General features: G+C 43.5%; 1 protein-coding gene across 1 annotated transcript in view; it reads right to left on the reverse strand.

The window, feature by feature from the left end:
• The window catches only part of CPS1 (carbamoyl-phosphate synthase 1), a 119849-nt gene that overhangs the window by 72646 nt on the left and 28714 nt on the right, over positions 1 to 18489 (reverse strand). Inside the window, exons 3-10 of the mRNA XM_076340592.1 lie at positions 12168 to 12312; positions 10978 to 11067; positions 10199 to 10255; positions 7645 to 7737; positions 3284 to 3373; positions 2067 to 2195; positions 1374 to 1480; positions 835 to 976 (exon numbers count right to left, since the gene is read on the reverse strand). Of these exons, the coding sequence (XP_076196707.1) occupies positions 835 to 976; positions 1374 to 1480; positions 2067 to 2195; positions 3284 to 3373; positions 7645 to 7737; positions 10199 to 10255; positions 10978 to 11067; positions 12168 to 12312 (853 nt within the window). The remainder of the gene's footprint in view (positions 1 to 834; positions 977 to 1373; positions 1481 to 2066; positions 2196 to 3283; positions 3374 to 7644; positions 7738 to 10198; positions 10256 to 10977; positions 11068 to 12167; positions 12313 to 18489) is intronic.

Below are 18489 nucleotides of genomic sequence, written 5' to 3' on the forward strand. Positions count from 1 at the left end.
CCAGACTTGATGTGGGACATTTATAGAAAACAACAGAGAGGCATATTCCCATGGGGGACATTGCTTTTGAAAATACCTTTTTTCAATGATTTTTCTGATAAATAACAAGACTTTGCTGACTTGTACAACACTGGGCCTAATGGACAAGATTTAAAAGGGGCAATTACAAAGCCTGAGATCTGTCTCAATGTCTGTCTGACCTTGTCAAAACTGAGCTATGGGATAGTGTTTTCCTTCCTATGCTTTCCCCTATTCAGCTGTGAACCTCCAGAGGCCAGGCATTTTTTAATTTTTTTTCCCTACAAGGACGTCACTTGACATGAGACCTCTACCTTAGATCCCGTAAGTTGTTCTCTAGAGGTAACTGCCTCTCTCTCTCATGACTTTAGTCCTTGGAATTCTATTTACAGTAACAGACCAAATTAGACTGCAATAATATTCCTTTTCTGCACTGGGCAACACAGAATGAACACAACAAAACAGTGACACAGGCTAGCACACCTGCAGCACAAGCCCTGAAACAACAGTAACTGAGTGAGCACCACTAATGGTAGGGAAATCACAGAAGCTAATAAGGCAGCTGTTCAAGGGAAATCATAAGGTCACTGTTGCAATCCTACACTTTGGGCTAGTATGGAGAACAGTGGTAATGGTTCACCCCCTTTTGGGCTGTAAGGCCGGGCCCCAAGTAAAGCAGATGGTCAGATCATCAAGTTTAGTCCTGATAACTAATTGTAATCTGATAGCAAGCTTCCAGGAGGTGAAATAAAGTGAGACTGAGCCTTCGCTCACTAGAGGCTGCTACGTGCAGGTATCTGGAAAGCATGAGCTCACCTCATTCGTTTGATCATTCGCATTCACAAAGAGAGGTTGCCAGCCAGGTGGGAGGGTAGAGCTGTCGATGGCATAACTGTGGTTCTGAGCAGTGATGACAGCCTGTCCATTCACTGCATTCAGGACAGGCTGGTTCTGTCCTCTGAAAGAGAAAGGATCAGAGAACGGGACAGAAGTGCTAGATGTGTCCAAATGCCACAATTAGGAAGAGCTGATAAGTGTGGGGCTATACATAGCAGTTCAATAGTAGCTGTTCAATACTGGCAGCTAGTCTCAAAATGATAAATCCTAGGAGAGACTTTGCTATCCTTCAGTTTGATGGGCATCAATTACATCACATACTTTCAAAACACCCTCAAAAAAAGCAATGCATGACATGGCAGTTTAAATAAAAGGCAAGGAAAATGGCTGAAGAAGTAACATTACTGCCATGCTAGCTCCCGTCAAGGCAGTTCAGAAGCAAAGCACTGCTGCTCTGTGGCCTTTTGCAATGCTGAGCTGGTCTATCTGGGCCCTGGGAAGCAGAAGAGCTGCCGCACCTGTTGGCCATCTGCATCTTGTAGGAAGTAGCTCCGGCTGCTATTCCAGTGATTAGATTCCCCATACTAATTCCAAACAAGGGCTCTGGGCGATTGCTCTCCAGGACCTAAAATGAAAAAGTTTTCAAGAGATACTGGAGTGTCTCTGTTCAGCAATTCCAGCATAAACCATGCTAGTTCCCTCACAGCAGCCACACAGACTTGGGAAAAAGCTGAATGCAAGGGTGGCAACAGCCTATAAAGGAAAGTTCCCTCCTCTCCTCTGCTTCAGAGGGAAGCCTCAGAGCACAGCTTGATGTGTCTGTCTACCCGAGGGGAATAAGCAATGACGCTCTGCATTACAGCCATTTAGTGCACGACATTATTTCAAATGGGAGCACTGTGAAATCAGGGCGGTTCTTTCATAAGGTCACAGAGGTCCTGAAAGAGCACAGGGTACTGTAAGGCACCGGTAAGGTAATCATGGTAATCATGTTTACTATGTATTGTTCACCAAGGTCTGTATAGCCTTATTGTAAATACTGGTGTGGAGACAACTCCCAGTGAACCAAGATGAGGAATATCCCAGGCAGCTGAAATGACTGAACGATATTTGGTCCGTAACATGTTAGTACAACCAACTGTTTAGATTTCAGGCACTTAAAAAAAAGGCAAATAAACAAGAGTAATTGGCCTATGGCTATTACACTGTACCTTTCTGACATTCTGAATCACCTCCTGGGCCTTCATGGGATCCCCTGGACCTCCGGAGATTATGAGCCCATCATATTCCATGCTGGTGAAATCATGGTCCCATGGAACCAAATGCACTTCTGCACCTCGCTGGGAAAAAAACAAGGGAACAAGAAATGAGGGGTAGAGGGGAACAAATGAATTTGTGTCAGGAGGTTGTTCCCATGCTCTCATGTCCCAGAGGTGAGTTTGGATTTCAGTCATTCCTTTGCCAGGGTCAATAATGAGGCTTCTCTCCATTATCTGCCCAGATTATTTTCACAAAACTGGTAGACTTAGTCTTTTTGAGCCATCTCAGTGTTTGTCAAGTTTGTCTGAAATTCACTAAAGACATCAAAACTTACTAATGGAATGCAAAATATGTGTGTATGCACACACGTAAAATATGTTCACCTCTACACAGTGCATTCATCCTAACTGCTAAAATAGGGCTTCATGGCCTCATTCTATGACATGCCAGAAATAGTTCTGCACATCAAAAACGGGACAAACACCCACAAAAAAACCCTAAAAAACAGAAACAGGGAAACCCTGTACATCTAGAGAACGAGAGGACACTGCATTCATTCCTCCTGTGTGCCTAGAGAAGCAAGGACTGCTACACCACTGTGCTAACAACAGGAGAAGATTTTCACAGAATCATAGGATTAAAGAATAACTCAGGCTGGAGGGACTTCAGGAGGTCATCTGGTCCAATCCCTGCTCAAAGCAGGGGTAACTTCAACTTTAGGGCAGGTTGCTGAGGGCATTGGTCAGTTGAGTTTTCAGTATCTTCAAGGACAGGCATTCCACAACTTCTCTGGGCCAGTGTCAGCCATTCACCACCCTCACTGCAAAATTTTTTCCCCTGTTTATTTATTTTTAACAATGTTGGGTTGACCTGCGTTGGTTGTTCTTTAGAGAGACTGTGTCTTGCCTTTTTAAAGCCCACCTTCTAGGAATTCTTCTCATGACTGAGAGGTTGCTGCACAGGTCCTCTTCCTTACCCCCTCAATACAGTGTACCATGTTCAGAAAACACCTCCCAGTCCATAAAAATCATCCTAAAAATTGTACCTCATTTTAGGAGGGAAACTGCTACTAGAATGGATGTGTCCAGGTGGAAGGGAGGCTAGTGAATACAGGCGAGGCTTTTACCAAAGCAAAACAAGAGATGAAGGACATAAAGCACTGACCTACCTTTACCAGCAGACGGATAATGTTGTGCTTCAACCCACAGTCGACAGCTACAACTTTAATTGGATTCCCTCTGCCATAAACCTTGACTTCCTATAAAAAGACAGACCATGCTGTAAATGACAGATAACCCCCCACCCCCAAAACACAGGGAAGAGGAGTAGAATAACTTTTCACCAACATGCAGCAACTGGTACTTAACAATCAAATTACATGGAAATCTCCAGAAGTACTGCAGCCATTAGTGTTTCCTTCATTTTTCTGTGAAAGTAGAAGTTATAATGCTCTTTTATATACTGTTGATTACAGCAGTAACAGCAATCCTAAGAAATCACTTGTTTCCATAGCTAATGACAAGCTTTTTTCCTGTGTTTCACCTCAGCAGCAGTGAAGCAGCAAGCCAGTTCTCACACATTATTGCAGCCCAAGAGAAATGCCAGATAAACGGCGAGAGATTTTCAGCTGAAGTTATCCTGCTGAAGTTATTTAGCTGAAATTATCCTGCTGATGCCAGTGATGCAAGACTACTTCACACCAGCTACAGGCCCACCACATTAAACACCACCCTGACCCTCCAGTCACAGTAAGACCAAAGCATAGCACAGCTGGAGATATCCTATGACTGACCTCTAGTGCATCACAGCAGTACAGACCAGGCCAAGCATGCCACTGAGCATGACCTATGTTGACACGGACCTGACAGTTTTACATATCAGACAACACTTCTCCTCCTTTTCCAGCTGCTGTTCCTTAACCCATTCCACAAAGTAAATTGTCACCAGTCCCAAATCTGGACCATTATGCTTTGTACACCCACTTATCTATTGGTCGCCACCAGCATGGAAGGCAGTGAAGTCAAACCACTATGTGTTATACGGGCCTTGATACTGCAACATGCAGACATATTGACAGACAGCTGTAGCACTGATTTAAGGTCATTTATGGACAGCTTCTTTCTGAAGCTTGGTGAATTATTTTACTTGTCACATGACTGCAGTTAGCATGAGGCTGGGATGTTATTCATCAATAAGCACATCAGGCAGCCTTCTCCCTTCTGAAAACAAACTCTGTGCTCACTTTCATCAGTTATGGTCAGCTTCTGAAAGCTGATATTGGTAAGTGTACTTTATCCAAAGTGGCTTTTCTCTTGTGCAATACACCACTGAAAAAAAAGTCTTTTTTAGTTTTTTAAACTAAGTAACTCCTTTTTAATCAGCTTCCCTGGCATTCATATTTCACAGCTGGGCCCCTTTATGAAAATATGCTAAAACCCATGCCCAATATGCTTGGTGCTGGGTGATGAACTGAATCTTTTCATAGGAGGATTACAACCACCCAGAAGGAAAAATATGCCCTCTACAGGGAACCCAAGATGAAGTTTATTAGCAGAATATTACAACTCTTCCCTCTGTGTTATCCTAACTCAGCTCTTGTTTTAACTCTTATCTTCTCAAAAATTAAGATGAGAGATTTTTAGGATGCAAGAGCATGTCCTATGTGAGGACAGCTCTGATCATCATCAGGAGTGACTTACTGCCATGTCAGGAGCAAGGGTGGAAGAGATGGGGTGCAAGGAGCCACCTCCCTTCACTACAAGGTTTCAAGCAGCAACACATGGACTGCCAATGGTCCCTAATCCATCTTTGAGGACATGACTCAGCACAGAGCTAGTAGTGTTATCACTGCTGTTGCAACTCCTGCTGTGTAATGCTGAAAGGAGATGTTTGTATTGGAACATATCTTGTAGTTCACACTACATAATCAGATGGCAAAGTACCCCACAATCCCTTTTTGAGAATGAGTAAAATGGAAATCATATTGAAACTGGGTCTTATTAGATCACTCAAGGCTTCTGATATGAAGCTGTGCTTGACATCAAATATGACAGTATCTTCACAGTCACCAACAAGTGGATTCTACTTCCACAGTCCATGGTGGAACTGTATCACTGCACAGGAATTGTATGGGTCTTCTACCTACTGTCCTTCAGGCTTCTGGGAAGTGGGTTTCAAAAATCTCAAGAAGATTAAAGGTGCCCAGTTCTCACAGAAACTAACTTAGTGTTATGTGCCAGAGTCCCTTAAGAAAAACTCACCCTCCTTTTAAAAAGGGCTTTTGGAGACCCCTCAATTCCACACAACATCCATACTTAAAAATCTGCAAAACATTATGAAGCAACGATCTCCCTCAAAGGTTCTCCTTGGCTGTTCTAATGGCCAGAGGGAGTTATGGGACAAAACCACTTTGAGGTACTTTAATTACCTTGCTCTCAAAACTCTTCCCTGTTCAGTTAATTAGGCTATGATTTGTTACAACATTTCCTTCAGCAGCAAGAGTGATTTTAGGTGTTGCTGTCTTCACAACCCTCCCCCCACTTCTCACACTTATTATTCCTCTGTACTGCAGAGCACTGCCCCCTGCATCTGGCCGAGAGTATGTCTAGACAGAAACCAGACTGGGAACTGGACCAGGGAATTGTTAAAATATATTCCTTCTAAAGCCAGAGGATTTCCCTCATCTGTTCACTGCACAGCCTATAAAAAAACTGTCCCAGTCTGAAAGGATGATGTGGGAAGGCTGCGAGCCAGCAGTCAAGGAGAGTAGAAACTCCTGCTGGCAATAGTGCTGAGAACAAAAAGAGTACGTGGGGCTGTACGTGTGGATAGAAGTGACCTTTTAGCTTCAAGTAGTTAAATACCTCTCATCTGCTTTGGGACCCTGACCATCACATGCACCAAAATACATTGCCGACAAGAGCTCCTGCAAAATACTGGCAGTTTTCTACATTCCCTGCCCGGTATAGGCAATGTTAGTAAATAGCGTCTACACCACTAGCATCTAAAGAAGGCGGGGGGGGGGGGGGGGGAATCAATCACTCCTAATGTACAATTGATAAGCAGATTCCTGATCTTACTGTATCCTGATTTACATGAAAATAGCTGTTTGGCAACAGGTAGATTACCATGTCCAGTAATTACCAACATTGAACAGCTTACTTCATTTTCAGCTTTATCTGTGTTGTGCTTTTTAAGCCTATAAAATGAAGCTATAAACATAATGAGACCACCAAAGCTCCGTTGATCTTATTATATCTCCCTTTTAGAAGCTATTTGCAGCATCTTTACAGTAATTCTGTCTTAGTAATTGCAGAGTTTAGCATCAGCAACCTTACCTATTTCTGAGTTACTGCTCAAAATGGCTCCATCTGCATCTTGCAATCACAGATCACAACCTCAATAAGCAATCGCCATCCTTCTGTGTAGCAACAAGGCCCTGACTCAAAATACAGTGGAGGCATTGGCATGAGTTGGTGAGATCCCCGAAGGTGATAATTTCAAGGCGGCCTATGTACGCCAGTGGCATCCCAGGTAACCAGTTAATACTGTAAATCCAAGCCTAGATGGAGACTGCGCTTCAAATTCCCACTTGCTCACCGATCAGTCTGTTCAGGATTGCTTCGCACTCATGCCACTAACACACCAGCTTGCGTGCAGAACAGTACACAAGCAACTATTTGCACAGCTCTTCCAGAGCCTCACTGATCTTGAAGGAGCTGCAAACACCATAGTAAGCACGGAATTTGTAGAAGGGACAAATACACTCAGTTCTCACTTCAGTCAATGGGATTAAGCACCCAAGGCATTCTTTATCCCACAATTAAATCCCCAAAGGGTCCACAACTTAAGACATTAGCCCTTGCATTGGAACAAGAATAGTTACTATTTTTAGTATGGGCCTGGTTCGCTACATCCTCGTGATTTGTAATGTTCTTTTCAGCTTGCGGTTGAACATAGTTTGCATGCCCAGCTTACAAACTTAACGGCTGTTCTGTACATATCTATAGACAAAGCAGCTAATGCCAGTAATATTAGATCCAGGGGATTCCTAACCTGGTCTCTTTTTGAAATCTAGAATATCTTCTGGAATGACCTCAACAAAATTATGCCTGAACACAGATTATCAAATGTTATTGTGAGCTTTCCTGAAATTTATTTAAGGAAAGCAACCATTTTTTTTATTAATTCTTCTTATGTTTGAAAGTGTCCACCATATGCTAAGTCTAACTGTATCCCCAGTACTTCTCAATCCTGTCTTTGTAACACACAATCCTCTGATCAGAGTACTGTTCAGACTACATCCAGCTCAACACACCTCATTTTACATCTTCAACACTGCACCTAAGGAGCCATGGGGATTCTACGCAGTGGTGTTGAGATGACAGTCCTTCAAAGGTCTGGAAACGTGTACGGTTTAGAAAAGGAACCCAAATTGTTTGTTCAGAAAGACTGGATGATCCCTAGAGCAAATGGGGAGCAGTTACTACCTGGAGCGTACAGCCCTGGGACTACAGAAGAACTTCTCACCTTTGTTGAAACTTCTGCAATTAAGTTTTGCTTATTTGGGTCTGCAAACTCCATGGGTTGACCTTCAAATTCAATCTTCCCAAGTACCGTACCCTGTGGAAATACACCAGTAAACAACAAAGCATGAGCAAAGGAAAAGCTGTGAACACTGGGACAAGGTGCTGACAGGCACAGCAACTGGAACAGCTGTTTAGAGATGGTTTCTTGGCGGCTTATAACCATTCCTAGCATCTTCAGAACTTTATGAGCCTACCTCGGTACCAAAAATCTGTTTAAAATCCTTCATTCAGGGGAAAGGCATTGTCAGCAGTAAAATTTGTTAATAGGCAGTTTGGCAAGCTGTCTAGTGACAGTAAAATGGGTTGCCTTCCAAGAGGATCAGGATTCAGATCCCCAAATAACTGTTGTGTAGATCTGGGAGTAATCCACAAAGCAGTTTGAAGCTTTTTGGTTTTGGAAACCCACTGTGAGGTCCGCAGCCACCTCCTGTGGATAGCTACAAGGCAGCAGAGCTGGGGTAAGGAAAAGCTATGTAGGAGGCAGGTCAGCACAGCTGTTTTCCAAATAAGCTGTTAAAAAAAAAAAATCACCTCCAGCAAGCTCTACTCTTTATTGCTGTTACCACCTCACAGAAACTAGGACACTCTTGCTCTGCCAGCAGCATATCCTTCTCCACCTTCTGCTCATTAAAGTTCTCAGTGGAAAAATCCCTGGTTTGGCTTTGCCCCACTCCTGGAATAAGTGGGATTAACCTAGGGTTAACCTCTTCTCAGGATGGGGACAGGGTGCGCAATACAGAACTTTTCAAGGATGGAAGGGGAAAGTAAAACAGAGGAAGTCAATGTTTTGTTGTAACTTTTAACACATAACATTTTCATGATAAAACATGTTAAACTCAGCTCGCCCTGTGGATATCAGACCAGCATGCGCACCAGGATTGCTCATTGGGTTTAGCGATATTTCTGTGAGATACCTCCATGGTTGGCCATACCTGAAGTATCCTCGCCATTTTCCTAGGGCAAGAAAGAGCCAGCATCTTGCATTGCCATGCACACTACTAAGGGTAAGTTTTAAAGACAGAGTTTTGCTCTTAACAGTGGCTGACATCCTATCTCATCTTGAGTAGCACCTTCCACCAAAAGCTACTCCGGGCTGCTTTGCGTGGAGCAGAGCTGAAAAGGTCAGCATCATCTTAAACAAGTCAGGTTCTTGGGAACCACAGAAACTGCTGAGTGCCACCATGCAGTCGGTCCCATAAACACTGATGACAAAGCCCTAAAGCCATTGCTCTCAAACAGGAACCTTGTGTTTTACCTTGCTCCCAGATTATTCAACCAAATGGTGCCCTGCATTTACCTTTAGTCCAATTTAACAAGTCACTGCTCATTTCTGCATTTATCATAATGAAGCCCTGTTCTCACCCCCAATTTGTAAATATACGTGGAGCGAAATAATAAGCTATTTTTTTCAACCTGAGAAAACTGGGAGAAAAGGTTACATTATGCACTATTTTAAAAGCCATAAACCAATACCACTCAGAGTCCCAGTATAATCGGCATTACTGCCATACACTGCTAAGTTACAGGATAAACATTGAAAGCATATTTACTTTGGATGAAAGGAATGCTGATCCATTAAACAGTGTGTCTCAAGAAAGTAGAAAATGTATTGCCATTTTCTATTGTATTAAACTGCACTTGTCTGCTGTCTATAAGAGCAGGACAACACCCTATCTTCCCATAAGAATTCATTTCTACAAATATTCCTCTATTCAAGCTGGGTCATTCATATTTTGCTCTGTGGAGTGAAAGGGGGTGTGGGGCTTGGACTGCAGACTGCAAATTGATCACCTAAAGAAAAGAGCAGCTTCAAATAATCCATTACAAAAGAAGAGCCTCCAAGGCGCATTTACATTCAGACTGGCTTTGATCACTGTTTTAGGCAGTGTGAAATGTACCTTACATTAACCTCCATTGGGTAACATAATCCTGCTCATGTCCTTCAATTGTCAGCTCTTGGAAACCAGAGAAGAGTAATGACTATTAAAAATAGTAACAGGCTTCAGCCAAAAAAAACCAGCCGGAGTTAGGAATCCAGCTTAGGTTATTGTAGGTATTCCTTTGTCTCTGAGGAGCAGGAGAATTTCCACTGACCAAAGGTGGTGCTGCCTGTGAACTAATATCCACAATATCTCACAGAGTTGTTGCTCGCTCTATCTGAGGCAACACGTAGTTGACATCGCTACCTGTTGTGTCTGGCACACTAGTCTGACACAGCTACCTGAGGCCTTTCATTTACATCAGCTTCTGCTGGTTCACTTATGTAGAACAGGAAACCCAGAGCAGAGCCAAGAAGAGGGGCCTCCCCGGGATCAGAGCATTGCCTCATCTGTACAGAAGACACAGAGCCTTTGGAAGAGCATGGGGACCTGAGCAGCATCTGAGGTCAAGGCAGCCCAGCAGTAGCATTGCTACCCCAGGTTTGCTGCACTGTTAGAAAAAGGGCCTAGCAATAGCAAGGTTAATGCAACTGGATCAAGGGAAGCAGATCATACCTTGTCACGAATTAATTTGGACAGCATTCTGGTATCAATCCCATACAGTGCAGGCACCTGAAGAAAACACAAGAGAAGGATAAGTTGGAGAACAAGCAGCTAAGACAGAGGAAGACAGCAGCCAGACCACTTTGCTGAGAAGAACATGTCCTTGTTTAAGGAGCTCTGGCTCTTAGCAGCACTATTTCCAAGGCTGCCTCTCTTCCAGTTCTTCACTTCTCCTCCCTATTCACACTCATAAATAGCTTAGTTCTTCAAATATAGATTCTGCACTAAAAAGCACAAAATAAAAAGCTCATGTGGCAAGTATCTGTCTCATTTCTGAGTCCCATTTTGCCTTACTTATGAACACCTCTCCCTCCCAGCCATCACAAGTCAGTAGCAGTCTACTGACACATCCTTGACTCCCACGGCTTCAAGTCAGTGGGGTTCTGGCAGGTAACATCTCTTGAGGTTACGACCTCTAGGAGCAGCACTACAGAAACACTTGATGAGAGAATAGAATATAATGTGTATCATTTTTATGGAGAAGCAAACATCCCCATTTAATTAACATTCCTTCTGGACAGACCTTGGAAATACCATTGCACCCTGAAAAAGAGAAATGGATGAAGAATCAGAGAACTAAGGAACACAGAATGAGCCCAGTACAGACTGGTGAAGACATCTGCATGTGTCCATGGAGAAGAGTGGTTACCAGCTCAAAGCCAGGAGTTCTTTCCCCTGTTCCCATACATACAGGTCCATTCTCATAAGATAGTTATCCCTAGATTGCTCACCTGTTCTTCCTGCAACCACTCTCCCAGGCTCCTAGCAGCCTGCCAGTGGCTGTACTCATTGCTGTAATCTAGCACCAGCAAACCTGAAACCTGCAGAGAGAAGAAATGTCATTTTGCACTGAAGGATCACTCTGTACTTGCCCTATACTTTCTGAGTTTTCACTGTTCATCCACTGCAAACCATATCACGGACAGGACACAAGGCTAGGCAGACATGGTACGGTTGCTCTTATATAACAAAAAGATAGCAAAACTGAGTCTCCACAGGGGAGTGCACAGAACAGGTACCTGGCAAAGGATAAAGACTTCATGCTCTACCATGATTGTATCTGGGCCCTTTTACTTAGAAAATTCATAGAAAATTCATAGAATTATGTGGCTTCCAGGTAACTAAAGCTGCAAATTGCATTGAACTAAGAAAACACTTCTCGTGAGAAAGAAAATGGAAATTTAAGTCAAGACAAAATGTTTTATTTTGATTCATTTTTTGTTTAAGAAAGCTTTTCACTTCTAAGTGACATTTCATTTCAGAAGTCAGCTCCATTTTCCAGTGGAGATAGATAGCTTATAAAGGAGTCATTTCACCTCAGGACAGATAAAGCATTTCACTGGTTCTGCAATTACATGGTTTTGTTTCATTTCTCAGTACTGCCACCACTGCATGGACACAGCCCTACTCCTAGCCAATATCCCCTGTCATCACAGTGTAAATAATGGTTCCTGCACTAGTACGTATGGCCTTCTCCACACAACTGTCACCTCCCCTGTTTGTGGTAGTACAGGCATATAGAGAAAAAGTCTCAGCACACAGAAACTTCTCATTCTCACTGGCATTTGATCTCTCTGTGGCAACCAGTCCTGGGCAAAAACAGATAAATATGAAGCAGAATGGAATGTGGATAAAAAGCCACCCAGGACAGCAGTTCACAAAAACTGCAGCATGTCTATCACTGATGAGAGAGACACCGCTTTCAGACAGCACATGGCCTGGTACAGAAAGCAAGATGGATTATCTTTTGCCGCCACTCCTCCAAAGGACAATATCCAGAAGAAGAAAAAGAAAGGCTGAGTATCATTGATTCCTTCTAACTTCTGTGAGGTTATGCATTTGTAAACTCTTTTGCATGCACACACACACATTCAGGCTGCTAGCACCACCCTTTGATCAGCTCTGTGTCTCCCACTGTTACCTTGATCCCGTCAGACTCCAGAAACCTCCTGAGGCCCATTTCATCCAAAGCAGCCGTGTCAGGCACTCCACTGTTCCCAACTATGGGGTTAGCCAGTGTAAGAATCTGTCCTTTGTAGCTGGGATCTGTCAAGGCTTCGGTGTATCTAGATGAAGAAGCAATGGAAGAAAAGTACATTGGTCTGGAGTTGAAAGGAAAACCAAAGAGCCGGTGAAAACAAGACAGGTCTGAATTCCCATATGACAAAAAGACAGAAATGGTATTCATGTAAAAGCATTCTCAGTATAAAAGCAAACACATCTGTGAATCTGCCCTGACTTTGCCATCTGTGATTAACCATTTGGCACTGAGAACAAGGAAAGGCTTTGGCTTCTCATGTTTCATTTAAGAAAAGCACAGGAACTATTACAAACTCGCACTCCTTGTGATTTAACATAAGGTAAACAACTACACAAAGTTCAGAGCGATCACAGAACTGCAGTAAGTGCATGGCATATCACTTGACCCACAGATAACAGCTTGGGCTTGGTCATTCCCTGGGCGCACCATGTGGGCAGTGCTTTGTCATTGCTGTGCCCTCCCCTCCATATGGTGTAAGAACTTGCTCCTCTCAGTGGCAATAGAAAGCTCAAACTGAAAAGCCGATAGACAACAAGAACTGTTTGCCCAGACTTGGTCCCTTCCCCAGTCTGGAGCTTGCAGGTCTTGAGATGTTCAGGGCTGTAACTGCTCTTTCTGTGGGGAAGCAGGTAGACAAATCTATGCCTATCTTTTTGTCTGGGGATCAGGGAAGCAGCTGTGAATCATCCTTGTGATTCCTCACTACTACTCTGGGTTCCTCTCTCCTACCTGCTCTGTCAACAAACCCTGCCCCGGTACCACTTCTGCAGCTTCTTCCAGCAGAGGCCTGGCCTCTCTTCTAGGGAATCTCCAGGTTCCCACCCACAGGACACCATACATTTCACCTGACAAGACTCCTAAGTGCTTGGAAGGTGGTTTGTGTATCTCGAAGAAGGCAAGTTGAAGGCAATGCTTTAGGATTCAGCAGTCCACCCTGGTCACAAGGCCCCAGAGAATGTCCTTATATCTTTAGCCCAGGCAGAAGTCCCAGGAACAGCAACTTTGTACAAGCACCTGCCTGAATATCCTCCTCAGCAAGGACAGATCTAAAAGCGTAATGGAATGTTCCGCAGTGGAAGATCAAACCTAGGATTTTTGCAAAGTATCAGTTCTGGATCCAGAAGATCCAGTCTCACCTTTAACCCCAAAGAGCGGAACAGAGTAAACATGATCTACATGCCTGTGCTCCTATTCTTCAGCTTCAAATTAATAGGCAGTCCTTCACTTTCTCCCTTATACCGTAGCATACTGTTGCAGCAATCCATTAAACAATTGCTGTCTTTCAAATCAAAAGCAGCTGTAATTTAGCATTAGATGAAGTTATCCACACAAATATTTAGCCAAATGCATAAAGACACTTCAGGATGAATCTGCCCTATACAAAATACAATTTACTATTGTCATTATTGTTTAAACAATACATAATTGGCAACTCCAGCCATCTACCAGATATCAGCAAGTCACAAGAGACATATTTATGGAACATCAGACTTACTGCCAGAAGATTAATTGTCAAACATTGAGAAACTCTTCACAAAACCCGGAATGGTTGCAGGCAGATATAGACAATGCAGCACACCAGCCAGCTCTGAGAAATGACATGTCAAATGAACAATGGCCATGAAGTATTTTCAGGTAAGCCTCTCCTGCTGTTCAAATCTATACTTCCTGCTGCAGGTAAACAACCACACAAAGTGCAGTGTGATCACAGAACTGCAGTAAGTACATGGCACGTGCACATTTGGCATTGCTTTCTCCTTCCGAGTCAATTGGTTATGCTTCCAAAAGACTCTTTGTTAATGACAAAGCTAATGTAATTAACCTTTGCATGTTATTTGTAATCAGCAAACAAGGACAGAGAGCCATTGGGTTTGGCTGGAGTATAAAGGCAAAGCTCTGCACTGAGACTCAATGCCCTTTAAGCAGGCACAATGCCTTGTGGAGCACAGAGGAGCAGATGGGAACATGAGCTCCAAAGATGCTGCAAGGTCTAATCCTTGCTGCGCCTGCCCAAAGGCCTGCCTGATTTCAGTAAATTCCTGTCAATCAGTTCTCTCGCTAGAATATCATGGGAAACACACACAGACTTATTGGAGACAAATGCATTTACTGAGCTGTTTCAAACACGGGAACATTTTATGGGTTGTAATTCTTCTTTCTTAATTGAAAATCTCCTCTCTTCCTTTTTGTTCCTATACCAAACAGATGGCTGCAACACTAGGATTCTTTTTTTTTGAGCAAATGTTTCTGAAAAGTTCATCCTCATGCTTTTCTAATGAAAATTCAACATTCCACCCCCAAAACAGTGCTCTCTGCCCTCTATTCCAGAGTAATATGACAACATTTCAGGCAGCTTTAGCTACTTCAAGCTTGAAAGCTGTATGCACATAAAGTACTTTGCCTCCCAGTTCTATGACATGAATCAGAACGTGGGAGTCCAGATGAGGACACAAGGTGCAGAGCAGCACATTAATCATCCCAGTACAGAGCTGACCCCACTCAGCATCCAGAAACACCCACTTCGCAGAAAGCAATGGTCTGAGGCTTAACAGCAGCCATGGCAAAATCACCCCATACTAGCCTCTTGCTCCTTATACTGACAAATTGCTATGCGCCCAGACAGTCTGTAAAAGGCCCCAACCCTGGGCACCTCCTTCACACAGGCACTTAGCCTCTTACTCTGTCAATGAAAAGAGGTAGCTGGGTTCCTCTGGATACATAAGGCCTTCACCTCTGTGCTCAGGAGCACTAGACAGAGCTACAAGGTTTCTTTCACTGGACAGCAATTCCTGGACTGGTAGCAAATCTGTCACTTTTACAATCTGCAACAATGCTGCAAACTCTTATCTTCCTCTTCTCCAAATCAATCAATCAAGGTCATGTTCCTGGACAGTGCTCTGAAGATACAACCTTACATTTTGAATGTTTCCTCCATGCCCATATGCTCCCCAGCACAGAAGACATCTCTCTTTCACAGGCATCCTCTTCAAATCACTAGAAAATGAGCAAACACAGCTTCTGCTGCCAATGTAACATGTGGAGAGGAAATTAATCCATCAGGTCCTCCTTGACTTTTGTGATGCGACAAGATTTATTGCCCATAATCTATCACTGAGAAGAGAACTCTGGTGCCCTCCATCATTCTGATCTATATTAAACAGTTGCTTGTTGGCAGGTATATTAACACAGCCAGTAATTAGTGCTGTCAAAATACTTAAATAATTGCCTCCTAATGCAAAACTTTGCAAACAGATTCCCCTCCACAGCAATTTAACATTCTCACCAATGACATCATTTAAAAACTCCTTCTGTGAGTACTGGTTTCTCCAAAGGAGAGCAGAATTTGGGCAATGCAAGGCAGCTGGACAAAGACAGCTATGAATGACTGCAGAAAAAGCTCAAGCACCAACAACCTCAGAGCTGTCTCACCTCCCCAGGGACATGTCCCCTTCCTAACCAAAAGCCTCATTCCTCTGGGCAGATTTCCTCTGCTCAAGCAGTTCAACAAAAGCACCGGCAGCATTTGGCTGCCATCCTAAGTCAGCCACTGGCTTCTACCACTCAAGAGGACAGACAGTCATGCTAGGATAGGCATGAATCTGATCCTACCCTTTAGCTGGAAAGGGCACAGAGTTTAAATGCATCCTTAACTGTGGTATGAGCAAACAAATGTCATAAGGGATGGGTCATATAGGTGATCAACTTGGGAATCTCGGGGTTTAAAAATTTTGCACTCAGAAGCCAAGTTCCATTACCCAGAAGGCTGCAGATGTTTCAAACCTCTATATTTGATCAGGGCACTGGAGGGAGAACAAAGACAGGTCCTCTGCTCTGACTCAGCAATGGCTCCATTTCAATGGGAAGTGATCGGATCCCTACATACCTCACTATCATGGTTAGTTTTATATCAGTCTTTAAAGTCACTCATCACCACAAATGCTACGACATAAGAGGACTGCCTGAAGTCTCTTAATCAACTATCTCTCTCTCTGTATCCCTGGACCACAGTGTTTTCTTATACAGAACACTACATGCTTGGATCAGGACCCTACGAGCTTGGAAAAAGCAGCTCTCACACTTTAACAAGCTCCCAGAGAAGTTTTGTTGCTTATATCTCATTTGCTTTTGCCTTACCCAGAAAGACCAGTGTTGAATACGACTTCCCCTGCTGTGGAGGATGGATAGCCAAAAGAATAGCCCTTCATCTTCGTCCCATCTTCCAGCACCAAGTTCGCTGTCTGCGCCTGGAGAAAGGCACATGAAGAGACTCAAATACAGGAGGAAAAGGCTTGATGTTTATACAGGTAACACCTAGGACACCTGCCTTTCATGCCTCACATTGTAAGTATTCCTGCCCCTCTCCCATTCCCAGCTGCCAAGATACTGTCTCTTTTATTAGTCTCCTGATGCTCTTTTTCTTTCTAACACTGAGGAAACATTGTGCTCCTAATGAGGACAAGGCAGCTGGCAAACCTCACCACAAGCAGAGCATGTGCTGCTATTACTGTGGGATCACCCTTCCATATCACTTTGTTCATTTCTTCTACCCATTATATCTTGCAATTAACCAATATCATAACTCTGTAGGGAAAGGATCACCTCTCTCCTCAATGTTTGCTCAAGGCTTGCTGCTGAGTACGCTGGCTCTCATCCAGTTGTGACCTTTGATAGGTACTTAACTTCTGTTGCAACTGTACAGCCAAGCCACTAAAAATAAGTGTATGCTTAGTTGGACTGGTGTCAGATGGCAAAACTCAAAATACCAGTCCATTCTGCTGTAGGACACAAGAAGAGAGGAACTCACAGATCAGACAGACACTTGTGGTCTCAGTTACCTCAGGGATAGGTATAAATTGTCCTGGAAGAGGTAGATATGGAATAAGCAGCCTAGAGGAAAACTTCCCATAAAACTGCACCTCTTTCAGAGAGTGTTTAGCAGAACTGAGTCCCACACTAACTGTGGAATCCCTTACAGGCTTAATCACTATTTTACAGCTGCAGAAAATGGGACACAGAGAGTGACTTTTACAAAAGTCATTAAGAGATTCAGTGGCACAGCTGGGTCTTTGCACACACCAGACTAAACACACCCTCTTTTGCCTCATTTGGAAACTAAACCTTTCTTAGCCTGTCCAGGAATTGGATGGGAAACCACCTGGGAACTCCACCTTCTACCAAAAGAATAACAAGTATATGCACAACAGAAATGACAGAATGAGTTGGGAGATTCCTTCAGACAGCAGGATCACTGATGACATGCAGGGGAAGAGAGGGAGTAAGCAAAGGTGGAAATAGATTTGCCAATGAATTTCTGGGTTTAAAAGAATTTGGACGATGAACCTTTTGGGTCCTGAGAAACTTCCACTTCTGGAATGCAAGTGCAGCTGCCTCCTGGGCACAGAGCTGCAGTCACAGAGTGACCACCAGTGCAAAAACCCCAATGGTCTGCACCACAGGAGATGTGCCAAGCGTGTCCACCAGGCAGCAGCTCTCACCCTAATTTAACTTCATATTGTTTTTTTTTTTACAGAACAATTCCTCTTACTGTGATTTTTTAAAGAAGAATCAAGATCAATTTGCTGTAGAAAGGAGCAGGAGAGCTACTTTCCATTAACCATAAATCAGATGAACAATCACAGCAAGGAAAAATTTCATTCCCAGCATTGAACATTTTGTAACAATCATGGCAAACGTTCATCTAGAGCTCCTCTGCAGTTACAAATACTGCACAGATCAATTACTAATGTACTACAAAATACACTAGAAACCAAACTGCACTGCCAAGTAATTGAATTCTGTGCATCTGGGATGCTTTTAGCCTTGCATTTTTTCCTCATTAATGTCAAACATCCAGTCATTCTCAAAAGGTTTAGCCATCATTTTCTGAACCTTCCCACACCATTGGATGGGATAGTCAGCAACACCAAAATCCCCTCCCTCCCCAGCTATAAACATAGTAAATATAGTGAGATTAGGGAGCTCCCTAATCTCACTAAGCCTCTCATTACAGAGAGCTGCGAGACACTCAAAGCATTACAAAGCACAGAGGTCACCTGGGTGCCTCTGACTGGAATTTGGACAGGACCTCTGCCCTTTCTAAAGCCTGCTGAAAACCCAGCCCACACTGCCAACATGGGAGACTGACTGTAGGAACCAGTTTCTCTCAGCCTTGGTTTCAAGAGATGGATCCCTTCCCCCAGCA

Source organism: Aptenodytes patagonicus, chromosome 6, assembly GCF_965638725.1.
Source record: "Aptenodytes patagonicus chromosome 6, bAptPat1.pri.cur, whole genome shotgun sequence".
Lineage (NCBI taxonomy): Eukaryota > Metazoa > Chordata > Aves > Sphenisciformes > Spheniscidae > Aptenodytes > Aptenodytes patagonicus.